At 43.9% G+C, this 19514-nt stretch overlaps 1 protein-coding gene across 1 annotated transcript in view; it reads right to left on the minus strand.

The window, feature by feature from the left end:
* fras1 (Fraser extracellular matrix complex subunit 1) overlaps positions 1–19514 on the minus strand; it is a 173298-nt gene that overhangs the window by 77184 nt on the left and 76600 nt on the right. Inside the window, 8 exon segments of the mRNA XM_061071022.1 lie at positions 2357–2680; positions 7150–7234; positions 10226–10526; positions 12411–12551; positions 12774–12914; positions 13637–13777; positions 17524–17670; positions 18253–18399. Coding sequence (XP_060927005.1) covers positions 2357–2680; positions 7150–7234; positions 10226–10526; positions 12411–12551; positions 12774–12914; positions 13637–13777; positions 17524–17670; positions 18253–18399 — 1427 coding nt within the window.

A 19514-nucleotide genomic window follows, 5' to 3' on the forward strand; every position in this document is an offset into this window, starting at 1 on the left:
AGAAGAGATGCTCCTGAGATGAATCTCACTCCTTCTCTTTGCTTTCCATCATTCTGTCCATCCGGCTCTGTGTAACTAATGGCAGAGCGCTGCATCGGGACACTTTACATTACAGATACCAGTGTGTGTGTGTGTGTGTGTGTGTGTGTGTGTGTGTGTGTGTGTGTGTGTGTGTGTGTGTGTGTGTGTGTGTGTGTGTAATAAATTCACTTGACTTGATATTTATAGTTGAGTGTAATTTGCTCATTAAACTTGAGACAGAGCGGTGAAGACTGATGCCTGCAGGACACACACACACACACACACACAAACGCAAGTATTTCTATACTTATATTTCTATACTATTTCTAAACCCTCGCTGACAAGACTCCAGTCGTTCATTCCTGATCCTTCACTTCTCTGACCCACATTCTCTCTCAAACCTGAAACCTTCTCTTAACCTTTAGTTGTTCTAACTTTACTAACATGTCGCTGCTGTCAAGGTCAAAAACAGGTCTGCACAAACAACACACACAAACAACACACACACACACACACACACACACACACACACACACACACACACTCAAACATGCTTCTCTGCGTCTAGACATCTTCAAAACTGGAACAAGGGTCGTGCCTTGTCTCCCATTTACCTCCTGAGTGTGCTTGAGATGCGTGTGTGTGTGTGTTTGTGTGTGTGTGTGTGTGTGTGTGTGTGTGTGTGCACATGTCGTAGCACAGTAACTCACTAAGCCGCCAAATTTCTCTCATGCCGAACACCGCCCCCCCCCCCTCCGGTCAGGCTGGAATGCACTTGCTGCCAGATAATTGTGTCCTTGTCATAAAACTTTCTGCAGGAACGATAAGTGCCTCTCTCTCTCTCTCTCTCTCTCTCTCTCTCTCTCTCTCTCTCTCTCTCTCTCGCTCTCTCTCTCGCTCTCTCGCTCTCTCTCGCTCTCTCTCTCTCTCTCTCTCTCTCTCTCTCTCTCTCTCTCTCTCTCTCTCTCTCTCTCTCTCGAAGGCTTGACTTCAGGCAATTAAAGGATCCAAACCCAGTGGATGTCACGAAGGTTTTAACAGCACATCAGGGAATAAATATCCAAACTCAAATTGGCAGAAACTATAACACATGAAATGTTTGTAACATCCAATATTTTCCACTTGTTCAGATAAATAACAACTTGTAACAGCTCCCTTTGCAGCTGCAGTTACCTTGAATCTAATCTTTTTAAACAAATCATATCTACATATCTATTTATCTATATATATATAGATAAATAGTAATTCAGAGGATGGCTCAGGACGTTTTCATAAAGAGAAAGTCAACCCAAAATTGGGCAGATGTCATAAATGCATTTTTCTTTGGATTAAATTGAACATCAGCAGAGCTAATATTGAAATGTTAACTCTGTGAAACTGTGAAATACACAAAAACACAAAGAGCTGTAGAAATATGTGGATGTGTGAGCAGTAGATTTTATCTTTGTGGCGTGCACTCATGGGTGTGTCCTCTCACCCAGTGGGTCGATGGGAAATGTAAAGTCTGTAGCTATATATACTTCCCGTATGGGGAACATGTGCCTGTTCTTCCTGATACTGAATAAACAACAGTAAGCAGTACCTGCGTCTCTGCCTTTCCTTGTCCTGCCACATCTTGATTCTTTCTAAATCACTGCACTTTCACTTTTCTGGAAACTTTAGTCGGTGAAGAGTCACTGGAGCTTTGAGGGTCAACACCAGGATTCAGCTCAGCTCTGTAACATCCAGACTCAAATCCAGTATTAAAGGAGGATTGATGCAGAGACGATTGAACTGAGGAGCAGATTAAACACCAGAGATCCTTTAAAACACGTCTTTAAAATCAAAAGTACATTTCTCCTGAAACATCTTTTGCTGTTTGCAGCACAAAGCCTTTGCTTGTTTGTCTTGACTTTTCCAATGAAGTCCCTGATGTGTGATAGGTCCTGTTTTATAAACCCTGGTTTCTTGTTTAAGAAAGTAAAAAAGAAACAGACACTAGACTTAAACAGGTCTAAAACATAGACTGTAAATAAAGATGGATGATCAGTGACAAGAACTACCTAACATAACAGAAACCATCTTTGATAAACTTGTATTTAACACGTACTTTAGTACTCAACTTCACTTTAACAAGCTTATGACCTAAATTGCAGCCACCAGGGGGCGATCTAGATGTTTTGGCTTCACTTTGGGAAGCCTACATGTCGTCCATCTTTATTTACAGTCTTCTGTATGTTTTAGAGTCTGCATGAAAAAAGCAGAAGTTTGTCAGTATTTGTCTGGATAAGATGCAGGATCAGTAAATAATTTGATCAATCATGGATCTCCCCTCCTCCTCCTGAGCTCCTCCTACCTTCTGGTTGATGGTCACCTGCAGGAGAACGTTCCTGTAGCTGTGGCCGTCGCTGACCTGCAGCACCCCCCAGTCCTCCTCCCACTCGGAGCCGTCGTGGACGTACTGGATCTGTTCCCGCGCCAGCTCCTCCAGCTTGAACCGGCTGAGCGCCCGGTCGCCGTGGAGACGGGACAGCTGGCCGTGACGGGGGGGTTCCAGCACCATGATCAGAACGTCGGCCGGGTTGTCGGGGTCGTCCAGCTGCAGGACGGACTTGGTGATGGTCGCCGTGGCGCCCGGGCCCTTCACCGGTAGCGGAGCGAGAGTCGTGACCCTCGGAGGCTGGAAACGGATTCAGAGGAGAAAGAGCAGAGGGTCGTTTCATTCAACACACAATCCAAAACACATCTACACAACTTAGGAGTGAAAATACAATAGTTTCAACAGAGAGACGGATCCTTGATCTAAAACTTCAAGTGTTGAAAACTGTGATAAAAAACTTCTCAAGGCTCCGAGCACAGTGAGGAGAGATGGCAATTTCTCCCAAAGACGCCCGAACTGTCAGATGATGGATTTTCTCTCTGAGGGTCGGGGGGGTGGAGGGAGGCCGTGGTGTCCTGCCACCGAGGAGATGAAAAAGATGAAGGTGAGGTGGGGGGGCGGGAACCTCACGCTTCTTCTGAGCTCGTAATAAAGTTACTGAGGTTTTTAAAAAGTGCCGGATGTGGATTATTTTATTTCTGTAAGAACAACACGCCGGCTCCACTCGTCTCCGAGATTCTTAGAATGAGATTAAGCTCCATGAAGGGACATTTTTTGCAATTATAACCAAATCAAATGATACTTATAAGAGTGAGTTATTGTATTAACCCACAGAGACTCACAGTGGTTCACTCTGACTGAATCACTGATATTCCACATAAAACTGTGAGCATTTCCATTTCCAGAGGACAATCTGTCAGAGCTCAAACTGCGTCTCTCCACTGATATACAACCGAACGCTGGTTATTACCCATGATCCTCTGCTTCCTGAACCATAGGAGCTGCTGCTGTAACAAAATCCACCAAACTCTGTTCGGAATTTGTCATATTTTAAAAGTTTCCTGCTCAATATTGGAGATAAACTCTGTTTTTTTAATAACTTCTGAGTCTTTTTTATTTGATCGACAGTTCCGCTTCACTCTTCAACCGTCTGCAGCTGATTGTGACAGATGAAGCCGTCAGGTCTGAGGAGTAGGAAGTGAGTTCTGTCAAGATAAGACGAGGATATCAGAGACTAAATGTAATTTGTATTGGATTTTGCTGCAACACTGTTTACTCCTGAAAGTCCAAAAGTGTTTTCAAACACTTCACACACACACACACCCCCCTCCATCTGCATAATGATTAGTATAATGAGTGTAATTATAAGAGTGGAGCCAATGAATGAATTTAATATTTTTGGATGAACTGTCCCTTTAAGGTTAAAAAGTTGTGTAGTGTTTTTTTAGTTTTTGTTTTCTCTTCCAGTTTTTTAGAATTAAGTAATACTTTGCCAAACCTTTGCATAAATAATGTTTTGATTTCTGCTGAAGAGAGAAGTTCATTCGCATCTTTTGTCTGAGTGTGTGTGTGTGTGTGTGTGTGTGTGTGTGTGTGTGTGTGTGTGTGTGTGTGTGTGTGTGTCTGTGTGTGTTTGTTTGTGTTTGTGTTTGAATATCTGAAAACGAAAACAAGGAGAAACAGACAGTAGGAGTTGGAGGCTCCTTAAAAAAGCCACTGATGCAGATAATTTCAAAATGAGTCGTCGTCGCCAAGATCCTTTGTCAGCGGCTCAGCCTGGGAGTGATGGAAGCTCAGGTGGAGACACACGAGTCTCCACCCGCTCCCCTTGATGAAGAGCTCGGCTGTGGCTGCAGCTTCAAAGTGGGACACTCGAAACAAGCCGATACCACAGAGAACAGTAGTGAGAGAGTCACACACACACAGAAACCAGCAGTGTGTCCTCACACAGAAACGACCTCTGGGTGAAGCCGCTGCCGAAGGAGTTGAACCAAAGCCTCCGAACAACAAAAGGAGCAAGTTGTTATCCGCAGCCTCTTGCCCCTCGTGTTCTGTCGGGGGGCCGGGGGGGTGACAACACTTTCTGCTTTGGAGGATTTATCTCCCAGAGACAGACTCCGGCCCCCCGGGCGCAAACCAAAATCCTGTGTTGTCACTGCTGCAGTTTGTAGGAGGGTCACAAAAGCCTTTGGATGCATTGTTGTGGGAGTGGGTGTGTGTGTGCTGCCTTTAACATCGTGCCCCGAGGCAGAGGGAAACAAACACACACACTCAGGTGGGGGGGGGGGTGCCCTTGGATCCTCGGCTCACAGGTGAGGGAGAGGTGAAGTCACGCAGACTTGAGGCTCTGCAGGAGTTCACCGAGTTACCAAAGGATTTCTCTTTCCTGGCTCTTTCTTCTCCTGCTGTGTTCGGGCTGGATTTCCCAAGTCCATCTAAACCTTGTCTGCCTCAAAGCTCGCGGATTGTAAAAATGTCTTTTACCTGTAAGTGCCCGTTCATGTTTCTGTGTCAAACTGTCAGAAAACTGAGTGTTGTGCTCCTGCTCACGTGAACCCAAGGTTCGAAAAGAACGGAAGTGAAGAAGAGGCCATTTAAGTTGCAGCTGATCGGAGTGTAGCAACATACAGAATCAGGTTTTATTGGCCAAGTCAGTTTGCACAAACAAGGAATTTGACTTGGTAAAGTGACTCTTGATTAGGGTTGCAAAATTCCGGTAATATTCAAAGTTGGAAACTTTCCATGAGAATTAACGGGAATATACGGGAAACGTGTGGGTAATTTATACTAACTGTATTCACCTTGTCATATACAGACATAAATATAAACATTTTGTTGTGTCATAGGCTGATTTGAGCCCTGAGGAAACTTTGGGCACTTGACTATATGCTTCTGCATCGTTGTGTCATTCTTAACATAGGTCTTTGCACAGTATTTGCAAATGTACACAGCCTTTCCTTCTACATTGGATGGGGTGAAATGTCTCCACACATGAGATAGTGCACGTGGCATTGTTCTGTAGAATAAGATGAGAAAAAAGTTTGTAAAAAAACACTAATGCAATGCCAGAGATATAAATAGTTAGCAGGCAGCAGGCCTCAATAGCTCTGCTGTAGAGTGAAGGATGCTGGGAGTTATCTGTGCATGTGATGGAAGAATGCACAGTGGAGGGTTGAAACTCAACGTGCAGCGTGTGCTGCATTCCATACATCTTTAAAATAGAGTTTTGAATGATGTTTTTATTGCTCAGCGTTTAATTTGCGTAGTTTTTGTTTTTTTTCAAAATTCCCAAAATTCCAGAGCTTAACTTCCCATTGAAATTTACCAGAAACTTTCAGCCCCTTTGCAACCCTACTCTTGATAACCAACCTGGTGTGGTCCGGCTGCACCAACCAGCAACTTACTTCAAATCTATTCAGTTCATCTTTAAGTTTTAGTGAAACATTTTTGTGAGAAATTTGACCTTTGTGAGGTCACAGTGATTCTGAACTTTAGTTTTTGAACACCAGAATCTAATCAGTTCATCCTTGAGCTAGATTGAATGCTCACACTGAATTTTAAGAAATTCACTCGAGGCGTTTTGGATATTTCGTGTTCATAAGGAAACACAAAGCTGAAACATAACACCTCCAGCTACTGGATGTGTTGAGGGATAAAGAGAAACGTAGTGATGAACATGAACATTCGTGAACTTCTACATCTGACGGCTCGTTGTTTGTATCTGTTGCACTTTCTGCTGCATCATCCCAGCTTATCGAGCCCCCCCCCCCACTGAGTGACGCCCCACAGCAAGTCGTGAATCCTGCACGGATATGTATGATAATGAGGGGAAAGGGGGATGAAATGTTCCATCGCTGAGATGTGGGGATGTGTGAGTCTGTGTGTGTCTGTGTGTGTGTCTGTGTGTGTCCGTGTGTGTCCGTGTGTGTCTGTGTGTGTCTGTGTGTGTCTGTGCGACAGAGATAAACAGAGGAGACGACACAAACTGACAGATGTTTGATAATGACTCCGATACCTCGAAAATGTGCGGAACAAATTTAAATAATGACGGAATTACCTGAGCGGAAAATGTCTCATTTGTCTTTTATTAGAAAGAAACAGATTCATCCGAGTCTGTCACCAGGTGCAGACACGACAGAAGGAAAGTGTCTTATTACAAAAGGTCGTGTTGGAAATAACAAGATGTCAAAACTTTTAACTTGGAAGCACAGGGTGAATTTATTTTGACTTATAGATAAGATTATTACAACCTGACTGTTCTAAGAGGGACGTACAGCAGCTGAATAGTAATATATATTAATAAATGATAAATAATGTCACATTAAAATCTGCAGAGCATTTATATATTTATCATGTTTGGTGTAGCTATTAATATCAATGCTGAGGATGTGTAATTATTTATTAATACAATTTGTAATTGAATTGAAAACCGTTTTGAATTATGAATCGTGTGTGTTAACAAAGCTTTAACAATAGATCTTTGTTCTACCACCATCGTAGCTGAGTGAATCGTGACATTGGGTTGTTGTTTGTTTTATTTGGTTTCTTTTGAAATGTTTTGCCGTATGATGAACATATTTTACATACTTCAGAATTATAATAATTCCTCATGTTCTTATTTTTTTTAATTTCTGATGGAGAAATGCAATGAAGTGATTCTGATCCTGATACAGAAAGTGTGTGTGTGTTTGTGTGTGTGTGTGTGTGTGTGTGTGTGTGTGTGTGTGTGTGTGTGTGTGTGTGTGTGTGTGTGTGTGTTTATAACATACCTGCATTGACACGACTTGAACTTGGATTGTTTCTGGTTGAGAAAACAACTGAGGGTCAGCGACTCGCAGGCTGAACTCACCGGTCCTACAGGAAAGAGAGGAAAAGAAAAGAGTCACTTAAAAGCTGAACATTGAAAAACAACCTAGAATCCACGAGGTCAAAGTTCACTCTCTCTCTCTTCCCTGTTTCCAGTCTGAATGAACACGAGCTGGAGAAACAGGCTGGAGGCCGCCCTGTCGGTTTCTGGGAAAATTAGTCCTGAGAGGCCGAGAGTGTGTGTGGTCATTAGATCTAATCCTATCAGAGCGCGCATGACAACAACACACACACACACATGTTCACACAAACACACACACACACTCATCACCACAAACCTCAGCATTATGAAAGACGAGGATTTTTACCCACAATTCCCTGCAGGGTTGGAGTTGGGACTGTAATTTAACTTTTTTTAAATTAAAATATGACTTAAGTTTATGTCAATCCATTGAAATAATAAACTTCAACCTCTACGGTCCATTTTTAATTTATAAACATTGAACTATGTAGCCATGTCCCGTTCACCAGCATGGAGGAGGTGGGGGTTCATGATCTATACTTCAACCAGCCACCAGGGGGCCAGGAAGACACTTTGGCTTCACTGTCACGTCCTCCATCTTTATTTAGAGTCTCTGTTTTTTTTCATTAGTTTGTTATCCATCTGTTTAAGTAGTTTTAAATCCCGGGACCGGAGCCAGCGTTCCTTTACACTTCACTTCATCGTCTCTTGTTTTTCAATCACTCGCTGTGACATCGTCTCCGTTGACGAGATCTCACATTTGATTGCAATCTGTCTTTGTTTTCTCCCGGAGACATTTACATCAGGGTACTCTGGTCCAGGAGGTGGTAAAAATAAATTTTCCCTCTTGTTACTTTAATGAGACAGAACTATTGTCAGTTGAGTTTAATAGAGAAGGAAGCTGCAGTCATATCAAGGACAGAGGAGACGGAGCAGGGATTTATTAGAGGAGACTCCACCACCTCTTCTGTGGTGAAAAGGTTGTTTAAAGTTTGTGAAAGTCTTCGGGTAAAAGGGACAAAACTCCTCCAGGGACGATACTGAAGCTCCTGAAACACCTCGTCAGTAAAGTCTGGACGATACTTCATGTTCATAGCTAGAAACAAGTGGATTGTGTATTTGTTGTGTTCATTATAAATGAAAGATGGAATATTTTAACGAGGGTTTCATCTGACTTTTGTCATTATTTTGAATAAGATACGAGACAATATGAGAGTTTTCCTTTAATATTCCCAGTTTTCATGTTAGAGTCTGATTGTGACTCAAATCCAATGTTAATGCCGGAAGTTTTAAAACCTCAACCTGAAGTAGTTTGATGCTCGATGCTACATCTTAAATATGGGAGACTGGATGTGAATATAGTCAGTATGAGGAAAGCGTGGAAACCTTTTGAAGTATTGACGCCAATTCAAATCTAAAAACTGGAATATGAGCAGAATATCTTTCCTTTGAAGGAACTGGACGTTGAGAGGTTATTTCCGAAGCCTGTTTCCTGACAGTTACTGGTTTATGGGAGAAGCAAAGATTGTGTCTGTTGGAGAGATGGATCCATTTACACCTTTTCAACATGTGGCTGGAATCACATCTGGATGCTCCTGACTGCTTCTCCTCTAAATTTACACTTAAACTCCTCAGTCGGAGGTGACTCGGGGAAAATGGGTCTCGCACATCTCATCATATTCTAGTCTCTACGTGAATCTCGCCCGGTGAACTGCAGCCGCTTCTCTTTAAAACTCACATTACACATTGTCACAGAGCTTTTCACCAATAATTTAACACTTTCCGAATTACGATTGAAATTTGTCACAGCTTCCCAGCAGTTGTTATGGGTGGAATATTTACGTCCCATTAAAGATGTATTGGTCGGCTTATTAAAATAACATAAGGGACGTAGTTCTGCAGGAGAAAAAAAGCCACAGTGCTGCTAAATCTCTTTTTTATGCACACACTATAAATGTGACTGGTATATTTGTTGTATTCATTATAGATGAAAGACGTTTTAATGCAGCCTTGAGACTCAAGTGTTTGATCTGCGTGTGTATAAATACTTCCACGCTGAGGTGCACGTCCTTCCAGACATAAAGTACAGTTTGTGTTCGCTGCTTGGAAACTTGTCGTGTTCTGCCGAGACGACAAACACGTTCTCCAGAGGAAAGATGTTCAACGTCTCCCGATCTCCTTTATCCACGATGATCTGCAGCTTTGTAAACGATTGGTTTTATTGTTTTATTCTCACGTTGGAAACCTCGTCTCTCGAAGCAATCAAACCAGAGAGCTTTTGTTTTTTGGCTCCCCCCCCACTCCACATAATGTAAAAAATATGGCTGTAATATGCAGATTTAATCCTATTTGAGGGTTTTTATGTTTTTGCTCTCTCCATCAATCTAACGGCTCAAAACTGGGCAGACGACCACATTCTGCTAATTCACTGGCATGAGGCCGTTTAGGGCCAGACCAGATAAACTGAGGGTTGAGTAATTGGCTTTTTAGACATTCCTGATTGGCTGAACGGACGCTGGCCTCGAACCCTTGAACCCGAAACGCCACAGCAGCACAACAGCTGTACTGCAGAGGACTGAGCTTTTAACAGAGGTTGCATTTCCTCCTCCCGTACACGCAGCATTAGCATCCGCTCTCATCCTCTCGAGGTCACACGCCGAAAATGCAGAATTATGCAAAGACGGCCACATCAACGGAAACGTGCGAGTGTAATGTATCTCCAATCTACGTGTGGGTTAATGGAAATGACCTCTGCAGCCAGGAAGCCGCATAAATCAGAGCGTCGGCGGGCGACTCCGACAATAACTGGAGCGGCAGTAAAATGAAATGTCACGACACTCGCGGATGAAGAGGAGGGAGAGGTAAATTGATGTCAGCTTTAATATACTGGAGAAGGTAAATATTGTGTCACAACAATGGCGATAAAATGAGGAATTAATTTTTAATACCAGCTGCAGTTTAAGTGTCGGGTAGTAAACTGGACGGTGTGAAAAACACATCGGATTCAAACCACCGACCTGGATTTGTCTTTCTGATGCTTGAAGCGGACGCGTCCACTCCTTAGCTCCTCCCACGTGAAGGTGTGTTCTCCGGTCAGCTCCTGGCCGCCTCTCCCTCGCCCCCCCCTCCCTTCTCCCTCGCTCTCTCCGAACAGAAGCAGACGCCCGTTGGTCGGACCCTGGACGAGCTGGAAGACGAGCCGCTCGGGGGGGCTGTCGGGGTCCTGGACCGCGAGCAAGGCGGGCGAGAGAGGGGAGGAGCCACCGACCGGGACCAGCAGGGAGCCGTTCACCTGGAGGGCGGGGGGGTGGGTGTTGGCTGTGATGGGCGGAGACAAAAAAGAAAGATGAAGATACGTGAAAATCTAAGATATTTGATGCTTATGTTGGATTTAGAATGAGCTGGAAAAGTTGATATCAAAATATTATTAATCAATAAACAAATGTGAAGAAGTGAAGATTAATTCAACTTCATTCACAGACGCAGAAAACCCAGAAGTTCAGAAGTTAACAAAAGAAACTGATTTCAGATCAAATGGGAAAATAAAAGTGAAAGTTGACAAATTCTAGTAAAAAATAATGAGTCATTAAACAAACTGTCAAAACACAATGAGGAACTTTGAGCTCATAAGTGATTAATTTTAATGCTTTTTAAGGCTTTAAATGTCTCTAATTAAAATTAGAGCTGGATCAAAGTACGGGCGGGTGATGGTGTGTGTGTGTGTGTGTGTGTGTGTGTGTGTGTGTGTGTGTGTGTGTGTGTGTGTGTGTGTGTGTGTGTGTGTGTGTGGAGCGAGGCGTCTCATTCTCGACGTGGCATTTTCAGAAGCTGCTTTAATTGGAGCTGACTTTGTTGAGGAACTTTGTAAAGATCAAGTCGTCTGAGAGGCGGCGTCGTGATCTCATTACTCTCTCTCTCTCTCTCTCTCTCTCTCTCTCTCTCTCTCTCTCTCTCTCTCTCTCTCTCTCTCTCTCTCTCTCTCTCTCTCTCTCTCTCTCTCTCTCTCTCTCTCTCTCTCTCTCTCTCTCTCTCTCTCTCTCTCTCTCTCTCTGATGCACACAGGCGTGTTAATAAAGTCCTAAACTTTCACTTTTGTCCATATAATCATAATCACGACACAGACGACCATAACTAGTTTGACTCTTTCTCTTCTCGGCTGGAGACAGAAACAAAACCATATGTGTTTCAGGCTCTTTTCACTTGATTAACTGGTGGATTAGTTGAAGCCTGGAGGCTGAAATATGTTCATTATTACACAAGAAGTAAATCATTAATCACAAAGGCCAACGTGATAATATGTTTCTCTATTAGTCACATATATTGTCACATTTCATAAATCATCTCAAAACCACAGTGAGGCGTCGTGACTCCGCCTCCAGGTTCATGTCCGACTGACATGAGAGAAAAGTACAAGACTCCTTTAAAGACATTTGTCAGGAGAACTAAATTATTATATCACAAACAGGAAACTCCTGAGGTGAGAGACTTAATATTCACGTCTTTTCTCCAGAGTTCCGTAGTAAAGTGTCAGATGTCCGATTGAGCTCATTGGAGAATACAGGAGGAGATTAAAAGGAGGATTTACTGCCAGTGAGTCGGCTCGTTGACGAGGCTTCTAACACGGGACGGATGCAAACATAAAAAATATATAATAATATAAATATCAGAGGATGAAGAAGAGGAACCATCCACGTTGAAGACACAGAGGAAGGTGTCAACTTTGAAAGAGAAGTGAGATATGATGTGTAGGGAACAAACAGATAAATAAACCATTTTCCTGCATAGTGCATCAGTCCTTCATCTATTATTCTGTACTAATAAAAGTATAAATATAACTGCACTGAATTCTGGAAACATTTATTTTTGTAAATGTCTATAAAAATCGTCCGCAGACACAAAATGTTCCTGAACTCACTTGTTTTAAAAGCCAGAAACAAGTGTTGAATCAAAGATCAACCACAATGGCAGCTTTTTAACAATCTACAGTAGCTGTGTGTATTTATTCCTTCAAAGAGGAAACTCAAGTCTTTTCTCAGACGACAAACAGATGTTTCACCTTCCACTAACTTTAAAAAAAATAACCAATCCCATTTCTGTTCCATCTCAGCCACAGCTGGATCTGAGTAACGGACACATCTGGCCCATCAGGTTTCCGAGCATGTTTCAGCTCGTGCATCACACAGGCCGACGTGCTGTTATTACCCTGGCAGGTCCTGGTCTTCTGGTCGCCGTAGTAACCGTGACCACAGTCCGGGGCGCAGTATCCTTCGATGAGGAAGGTTCGGTCCCGACAGGCCCGGCAGCGTCCGACGCCGTCGCACAGGGCGCAGTCTGAGGAGCACGCTGAGGAAGGAGAAGAGGAAGGAGGAAGTAGGAAGTAGGAAGGAGGAAGTAGGAAAGAAGAGGGTGACAAGGAAAGTTAGTACAAAACTTACGTAATTATTTTCTATTCTGCTGGAGTTCACAAAGAGCTTTTCATACTTTTTAATTTTACAATTATTTACGAAATTTTTAATCAAACACACAATAATTAAATCGATTTTAGATGAAGTGTAAAACTCTCACGTTTGCAGATCTGCGTGGAAGCGTCCAGGAAGTAGTTCCTCCCACATTCCAGCACGCACTGACCCAGCAGGGGGGCGTGGGGGGGCTGACACTGCTGACACTGTCCGGGACCTCCACACTGCACACAGTGCTCGTCACAACCTGCAGACACACACACACACACACGTACACACACACACACACACACTTTTAACACTGGGAAACCAAGGTGATTCCAACACGTAACATAAAGTTGTTTCTCTGGATGATTTTCACATTTTAATAGTGAAGATTTGTCCTTTTGGAGAATATTTTTCATATATATGATGTTTCATTTACCTATTATAATGATTATACTAATATGTGGCCTTTTGCCCAAGATTAAATGAGCTTTAAAACACCTCAAACACAGATTTATTCCTATTTAGTCTGGATTTTCATGTAGTATTTTATCATTGTTTGATCTGTGATGTTGAAGTTTGATCCCCTGTATCTAATCAGTTCATCCGTGAGTCTCAGTGAACATTTGTGCAAATTTTAAAAAGATTCTTTCAAAGTGTTCTTTATATAACGTGTTCACAACAATATAACAGACGGACAGAGGGACAGACAACCTGATGGGTGGGACCACTGAGCGTCTCCAGGACAGAACCAGACCTGAACAGTTCAAAGTCTGAACCTTCATGGAAACAGCATCCGAACTCATAATGTAAAAAACAGTCTCTCAACGACCTCTGTGCTTTCTGCTGATTAACGGCTTTAATAAGAAGGGAAATGATGGAATATTTCATCTGGAAACTTCAGTCGGTCACTAAAGTGCAAGTGTAAAAAGCGAAACAGTTGAAGATTCATCATCTGGAGGATCTTCTCTCTGCTGAACTGACCGAGGCATCTGTCTCCATCCCGGTAGGAGCCGGGGGGGCAGCCCTGGGTGCACACGCCCTCCTGCAGCACGTATCCCTCCATGCACTGAAGACAGTCCGTCCTCAGGGGACCACGACAAGCGTTACAGCTCCAGTCACACTCTGCAGGGAGGAGGAGGAGGAGGAGGAGGAGGAGGAGGAGGAGGAGGAGGAGGAGGAGGAGGAGGAGGAGGAGGAGGAGGAGGAGGAAGAGGAGGAGGAGGTTTGTGCAGGGACGTTGGGATTAGACGAAGAAGGTGAGAGCAGAAAAGAGAGAAAGAGGAGGAGGAGGAGGAGGAGGAGGAGGAGGAGGAGGAGGAGGAGGAGGAGGAGGAGGAGGAGGAGGAGGAGGAGGAGGAGGAGGAGGAGGAGGAGGAGGAGGAGGAGGTTTGTGCAGGGACGTTGGGATTAGAGGAAGAAGGTGAGAGCAGAAAAGAGAGAAAGAGGAGGAGGAGAAGGAGGAGGAGGAGGAGGAGGAGGTGTGTGCAGGGACGTTGGGATTAGACGAAGAAGGTGAGAGCAGAAAAGAGAGAAAGAGGAGGAGGAGGAGGAGGAGGAGGAGGAGGAGGAGGAGAAGGAGGAAGAGGAGGAAGAGGAGGAGGAGGAGAAGGAGGAGGAGGAGGTTTGTGCAGGGACGTTGGGATTAGACGAAGAAGGTGAGAGCAGAAAAGAGAGAAAGAGAAGGAGGAGGAGGAGGAGGAGGAGGAGGAGGAGGAGGAGGAGGAGGAGGAGGAGGAGGAGGAGGAGGAGGAGGAGGAGGAGGAGGAAGAGGAGGAGGAGGAGGACGAGGAGGAGGAGGAGGAGGAGGAGGAGGAGGAGGAGGAAGAGGAGGAGGAAGAGCAGGAGGAGGAGGAAGAGGAGGAGGAGGAGGTGTGTACAGGGACGTTTGGAATAGACGAAGAAGGTGAGAGCAGAAAAAAGAGAGAAAGAGATTAATAAACACTTTCCCAGCAGGGGATTTATTCTAAACCCATTTACCTTCTCTCTCTCTCTCTCTCTCTCTCTTTCCACATCTGTTGTGTTGTGTCCATTAATATTGGCAAGAACACAATTAGGACAAAATTAAAGTGTGTGTTTGTGCTGCGGGACTCAGAGGATTCACCTGCAGAGGCAGAGAATTTCAACCAGGGGGCGATGACGAGTGAATCTACAGTTTCATACACGAATTGTGATGCTACACGTGGAAATATCTTTGGAAATTTGTCTGAGAAACATGAAGATCAGTATAAAATGAATTAATTTGTCCATCAGTTGGACTGGAAGTAATAATAATGTTCTAATTATTATGTTTAAAAAAAAAATCTGAGATGGATTTCCACAGGATCCTCTGGACGTTTGTTTCCAGATGGATCACAAACTTCTGACTCGCTCTCTGAACATTCAGCCTCAGATGAAGGTTCACGTCCTGGCTTCCTGTTGATCTCCTGAGTGACAGCAGCTCAGAGGAACTCAGGTGAGTGACAGCAGCAGAGAGAGAGAGAGGAACCTTCCTCTGAGGCCACAGAGGACACAGAGGAGGTCCACAGGTTCCTCATCTGGGAAACATGATCAATAATCCAGAAGCTGCTCGCCGGCTGCTGGCAGGAGGGTTTCTAAGAGCTTCTCTCTGAGGGAACTTTGAAGGTTCCTCTGTGGTTCTGGGACCTGGAAACTCCCAGAGGTTCCTCAAAGCTCTCCTGGTTTCCAGTGAGCGGCTCTTCTCTTCTTCTCTGAGGCTGGTGGAGTTCACGCTGGGTTCAGTGGATTCTGCAGGAGGCGACTGGGGGATTAGAAGAACCAGCCTGGACGAGCTGGATGAGGATGACACCACCTGTCGAGACGGGGGGTCCATGTGAACCACCAGCCAGGGAATCGAACCGTGACCGGAACCGCTAGCAGTTAGCTCAGCGGCTAATCCCACAGCAGACGTGTTCCACCTCAAATCAATTTGTGTAGCGACAAATCAGATTAAACGTTATCTCACGGGTCTTTACAGAGAAGATGAAGACGTTCGACTGGAAAGTGGCTCAGTGGAGCTCAATGCCCCCCCCACACACACACACACACACACACACACAGCTGGAGTCGCCTTATTGAATAAATAACATCACAACGTGAATATTAAAGACACAACACGGAATCAAACGGCCGAATGCAAAGGTCACAACATGAATAGAAACGCAACAACGCACATTTTTTAGTTGTTTTGTTGATTTTGTAGTTGTGCTGTCACTTATGCAGTTGTGTTGGTGTGTTAATAGATGTGTTGTCACTTGCGTATGCAGTTGTGTTGTGGTGTTTGTAAATGTGCTGTCAGTTATGCTGTTGTGTTGTCACTTGTGCAGTTGTGTTGTGGTGTTTGCATTTGTGTTGCCACTTGCGTATGCAGTTGTGTTGTAGTGTGTTTGTAGTTGTGCTGTCAGTTATGCAGTTGTGTTGTCACTTGTGCAGTTGTGTTGTGGTGTTTGCATTTGTGTTGCCACTTGCGTATGCAGTTGTGTTGTGGTGTTTGTATTTGTGTTGTCACTTGCTTATACAGTTGTGTTGTGCTGTGTTTGTTGTTGTGTTGTCAGTTATGAAGTTGTGTTGTGGTGCTTGTAGTTGTGTTGTCACTTGCGAATGCAGTTGTGTTGTAGTGTGTTTGTAGTTGTGCTTTCAGTTATGCTGCTGTGTTGTGGTGTTTGTAATTGTGTTGTCACTTGTGTATGCAGTTGTGTTGTGATGTTTCTATTTTGTGTTGTCACTTATGCTGTTATGTTGTGGTGTTTGTAGTTGTGTTGTGTCACTTGCGTATGCAGTTGTGTTATGGTGTTTCTATTTGTGTTGTCACTTGCGTATACAGTTGTGTTGTGCTGTGTTTGTAGTTGTGCTTTCAGTTATGCAGTTGTGTTGTGGTGTTTTTTTGTATTTGTGTTGTCACTTGCTTATGCAGTTGTGTTGTGATGTGTTTGTAGTTGTGCTTTCAGTTATGCTGTTGTGTTGTGGTGTTTGTATTTGTGTTGCCACTTGCCTATGCAGATGTGTTGTGGTGTTTGTAGTTGTGTTGTCACTTGCGTATGCAGTTATGTTGTGCTGTGTTTGTTGTTGTGCTCTCAGTTATGCAGTTGTGTTGTGGTGTTTGTGTTGTCACTTGCATATGCAGTTGTGTTGAGGTGTGTTTGTAGTTGTGTTGTCACTTGCGTATGCAGTTGTGTTTTGGTGTGTTTGTAGTTGCGTTGTCAGTTATGCTGCTGTGTTGTGTGGTGTTTGTATTTGTGTTGTCACTTCCATATGCTGTTCTGTTGTGTTTGTAGATGTGCTGTCAGTTATGCTGTTGTGTTGTAGTGTGTTTGTAGTTGTGTTGTTACTTATTCATCTTGTGGATTATTCATTTGTGTTTTCTGTTGATAGACTTTTGGGAGACATCTCGGCCAGTTGTGTAGTTTTTGTGTTATCCTTCTAACAAACAAACACATATATGTCATCTCACACGTCTTATTTGTGCGTTCGCAGTAACACAAAGTCAGATTCACTCTGACAGGAAGTAGTTTACACTGGTTCGTGGTTGATTAGACACAAGAACAAGAACAACAGACAAGTTATTCATTCAGGAACGTGGATCCTCTGAGGCTCCTCCCTCAACATCTCCGTGCACAGGAAGACACAACAGTGAGTTCACGCAGACACACAAAACATTTAGGATTTAGCATATCTGGTCCCAGAGTTTACTACATGATCGATGGACCCTGTAAACGCCGTGCAGCACGCCACGCTACACGCAACACGGCTGCAGAGTAATTTATGAATATCATAAAAGACAGACTACATATCCCCAGTGTTAATGTGCTGCGCCCCCCCCCCCCGGGTCCCTGTGTGGCTGCAGTGTGTTGTGTGGACAGTAGGTGGCGTACCTCTGCAGGCGCGGGTGCTGGTGTTGAGGTAGTACTGGTGGGCGCAGCTGTCGTACTGGCACTCGCCAAACAGCAGCACCTTGGCCGGGTCGCGGCAGGAAGTGCAGACGCCGGCCATGTCGCACGTCTGGCACTGGCGCTCGCAGGCTGCAGGGGACAAGGGGAGGTCGGGTGGGACGGGAGGTCAGAGGTCAGAGGTCAAAGACGAGCAGGGACAGAACCTTGTGGAACACAAACTGACTGGATGTTGGTGTAAACGAAATTAAAACTTTGATAATTTAATTTCACGTTGTCGGTGAGGACTTCGTCTCATTAATGTTTGAAAAATTATAACTCAGCTCTTCAGGCTTTAACAGGATTTAATATAATACACAACTTGATTAGATCCCGGTTGTGTATCTGCTCGTTTCTCAAAGTTACTCGACGTCTTCACAATGATTTTGTCCGTAGGCCGAGGATTAAACCAAATATAATGATTCATCAGCATTTTCAAGAATTTGCTCATTAACTTTAAGTATTTGTCAGTTTGAATAAAAAGACTCACAAACATTGTTTCAAACTTTCAAGGCAACAGAAGCACAAACAATAAAGAGAGTTTCCGCAGCAGCTTGACTTCCAAACATATCAGCTGTTATTTATTAAAGAACTATTTATTCCACCTCATATTAATAATTCATGAATTTTCAGAGGTAAATCCGCTCCGGTTCTTTAAACACGTTCCACACTTACCCTGACAGACCCTGTGACCGTTGTCATAGTAACCGAGGGGACATCTGGGAGCACAGAGGCCCGACGCCAGCAGGACGTTGCTGCCGTGGCAGGAAGTGCAGGCGAGAGGCCCCGCCCCTCCGCAGGCCTCACATGACGAATGACATCCTGGGAAACAAAACAACAACAATAATGTAGCATTATTCTAAACGTGAAGCCAAAGGGACTTGACCGCCTCCTGGTGGCAGGCTGCAGGATTTGATTTTAATTAGTTATTCGACACCGTAAAAATGTTATAATTGACGACTCCTGATTGTTAAGTGTGTGAATCGGTGGGATATTAATATTACAGCTTCAATTCTCTAAATATAGCGTCTTTGATTGGATCTTATTTAAGGTACAGTACAAGGAAACACTGTATTAAACTTAGGACTAAGCAGTACAGTATATACAGTGTTTCATATCGACCTCAGTGTGGAAATCCTGCAACTTGAAAGCTGCTGAAATATTGAGTCCTTGATTAAAAAAGAAGCGTGAATAATCCTGATGAAAGCCACATATTCTACACTCCAGTTTTAAAAATACATATTCATGAGTCCCACTAATCAGCATCCACCCCACCCCCCCACCACCACCACCACCACCACCCCCACCACCCGACTCCACTCACTGTGCATCCAGATTCTTACATAATCATCATCTACTCCAGAAAACTGTGGCTGCAAATATCTCTGATTCAGCGAAAACTGCATCGTCAGCTCATCGGGAGCCGGGAGGTTTTATGAAATATGGTTTAATTTAATTACAGTGATGCATGAAAACAAATACGTTATCCTGTATGCGAGCAGATGCTGTGTATTCCGAGGGTTTTAGCTTCTCACAGCCTGAGGCTTCGTGTTCACTCTCTGAATCTGACGAAGAGGCGGATGATTACGCTGATGATCAGGGCGATAAAACCAATGATTGATTGAGGATGATGAGGAAGAGGAGGAGGGTGATGTGGATTTGAATGATTAGAGAAGATGTGGAGGACGATGAAGACACGAGTGGTGGATGTTAAAGAGACGAGATGGAATGTTATGATTCATTTGGAGGATGATGAAATTAAGCAAACTGAGGATGATGACGATGATAGTTAGGAAGGAAGAAGGTGAGATGGAGAATGATCAAATTGAGAATGATAATAATCAGATGATGGAGATGGTAGTGTCATAATATTCTCTGATGAATAAAAATAAACCAGAGAACATTTCCACTACCTTTGTTTTCTCACTTTAAGTCCA

The sequence above is a fragment of the Limanda limanda genome, chromosome 5, assembly GCF_963576545.1.
Source record: "Limanda limanda chromosome 5, fLimLim1.1, whole genome shotgun sequence".
Taxonomy (NCBI): Eukaryota; Metazoa; Chordata; class Actinopteri; order Pleuronectiformes; family Pleuronectidae; genus Limanda; species Limanda limanda.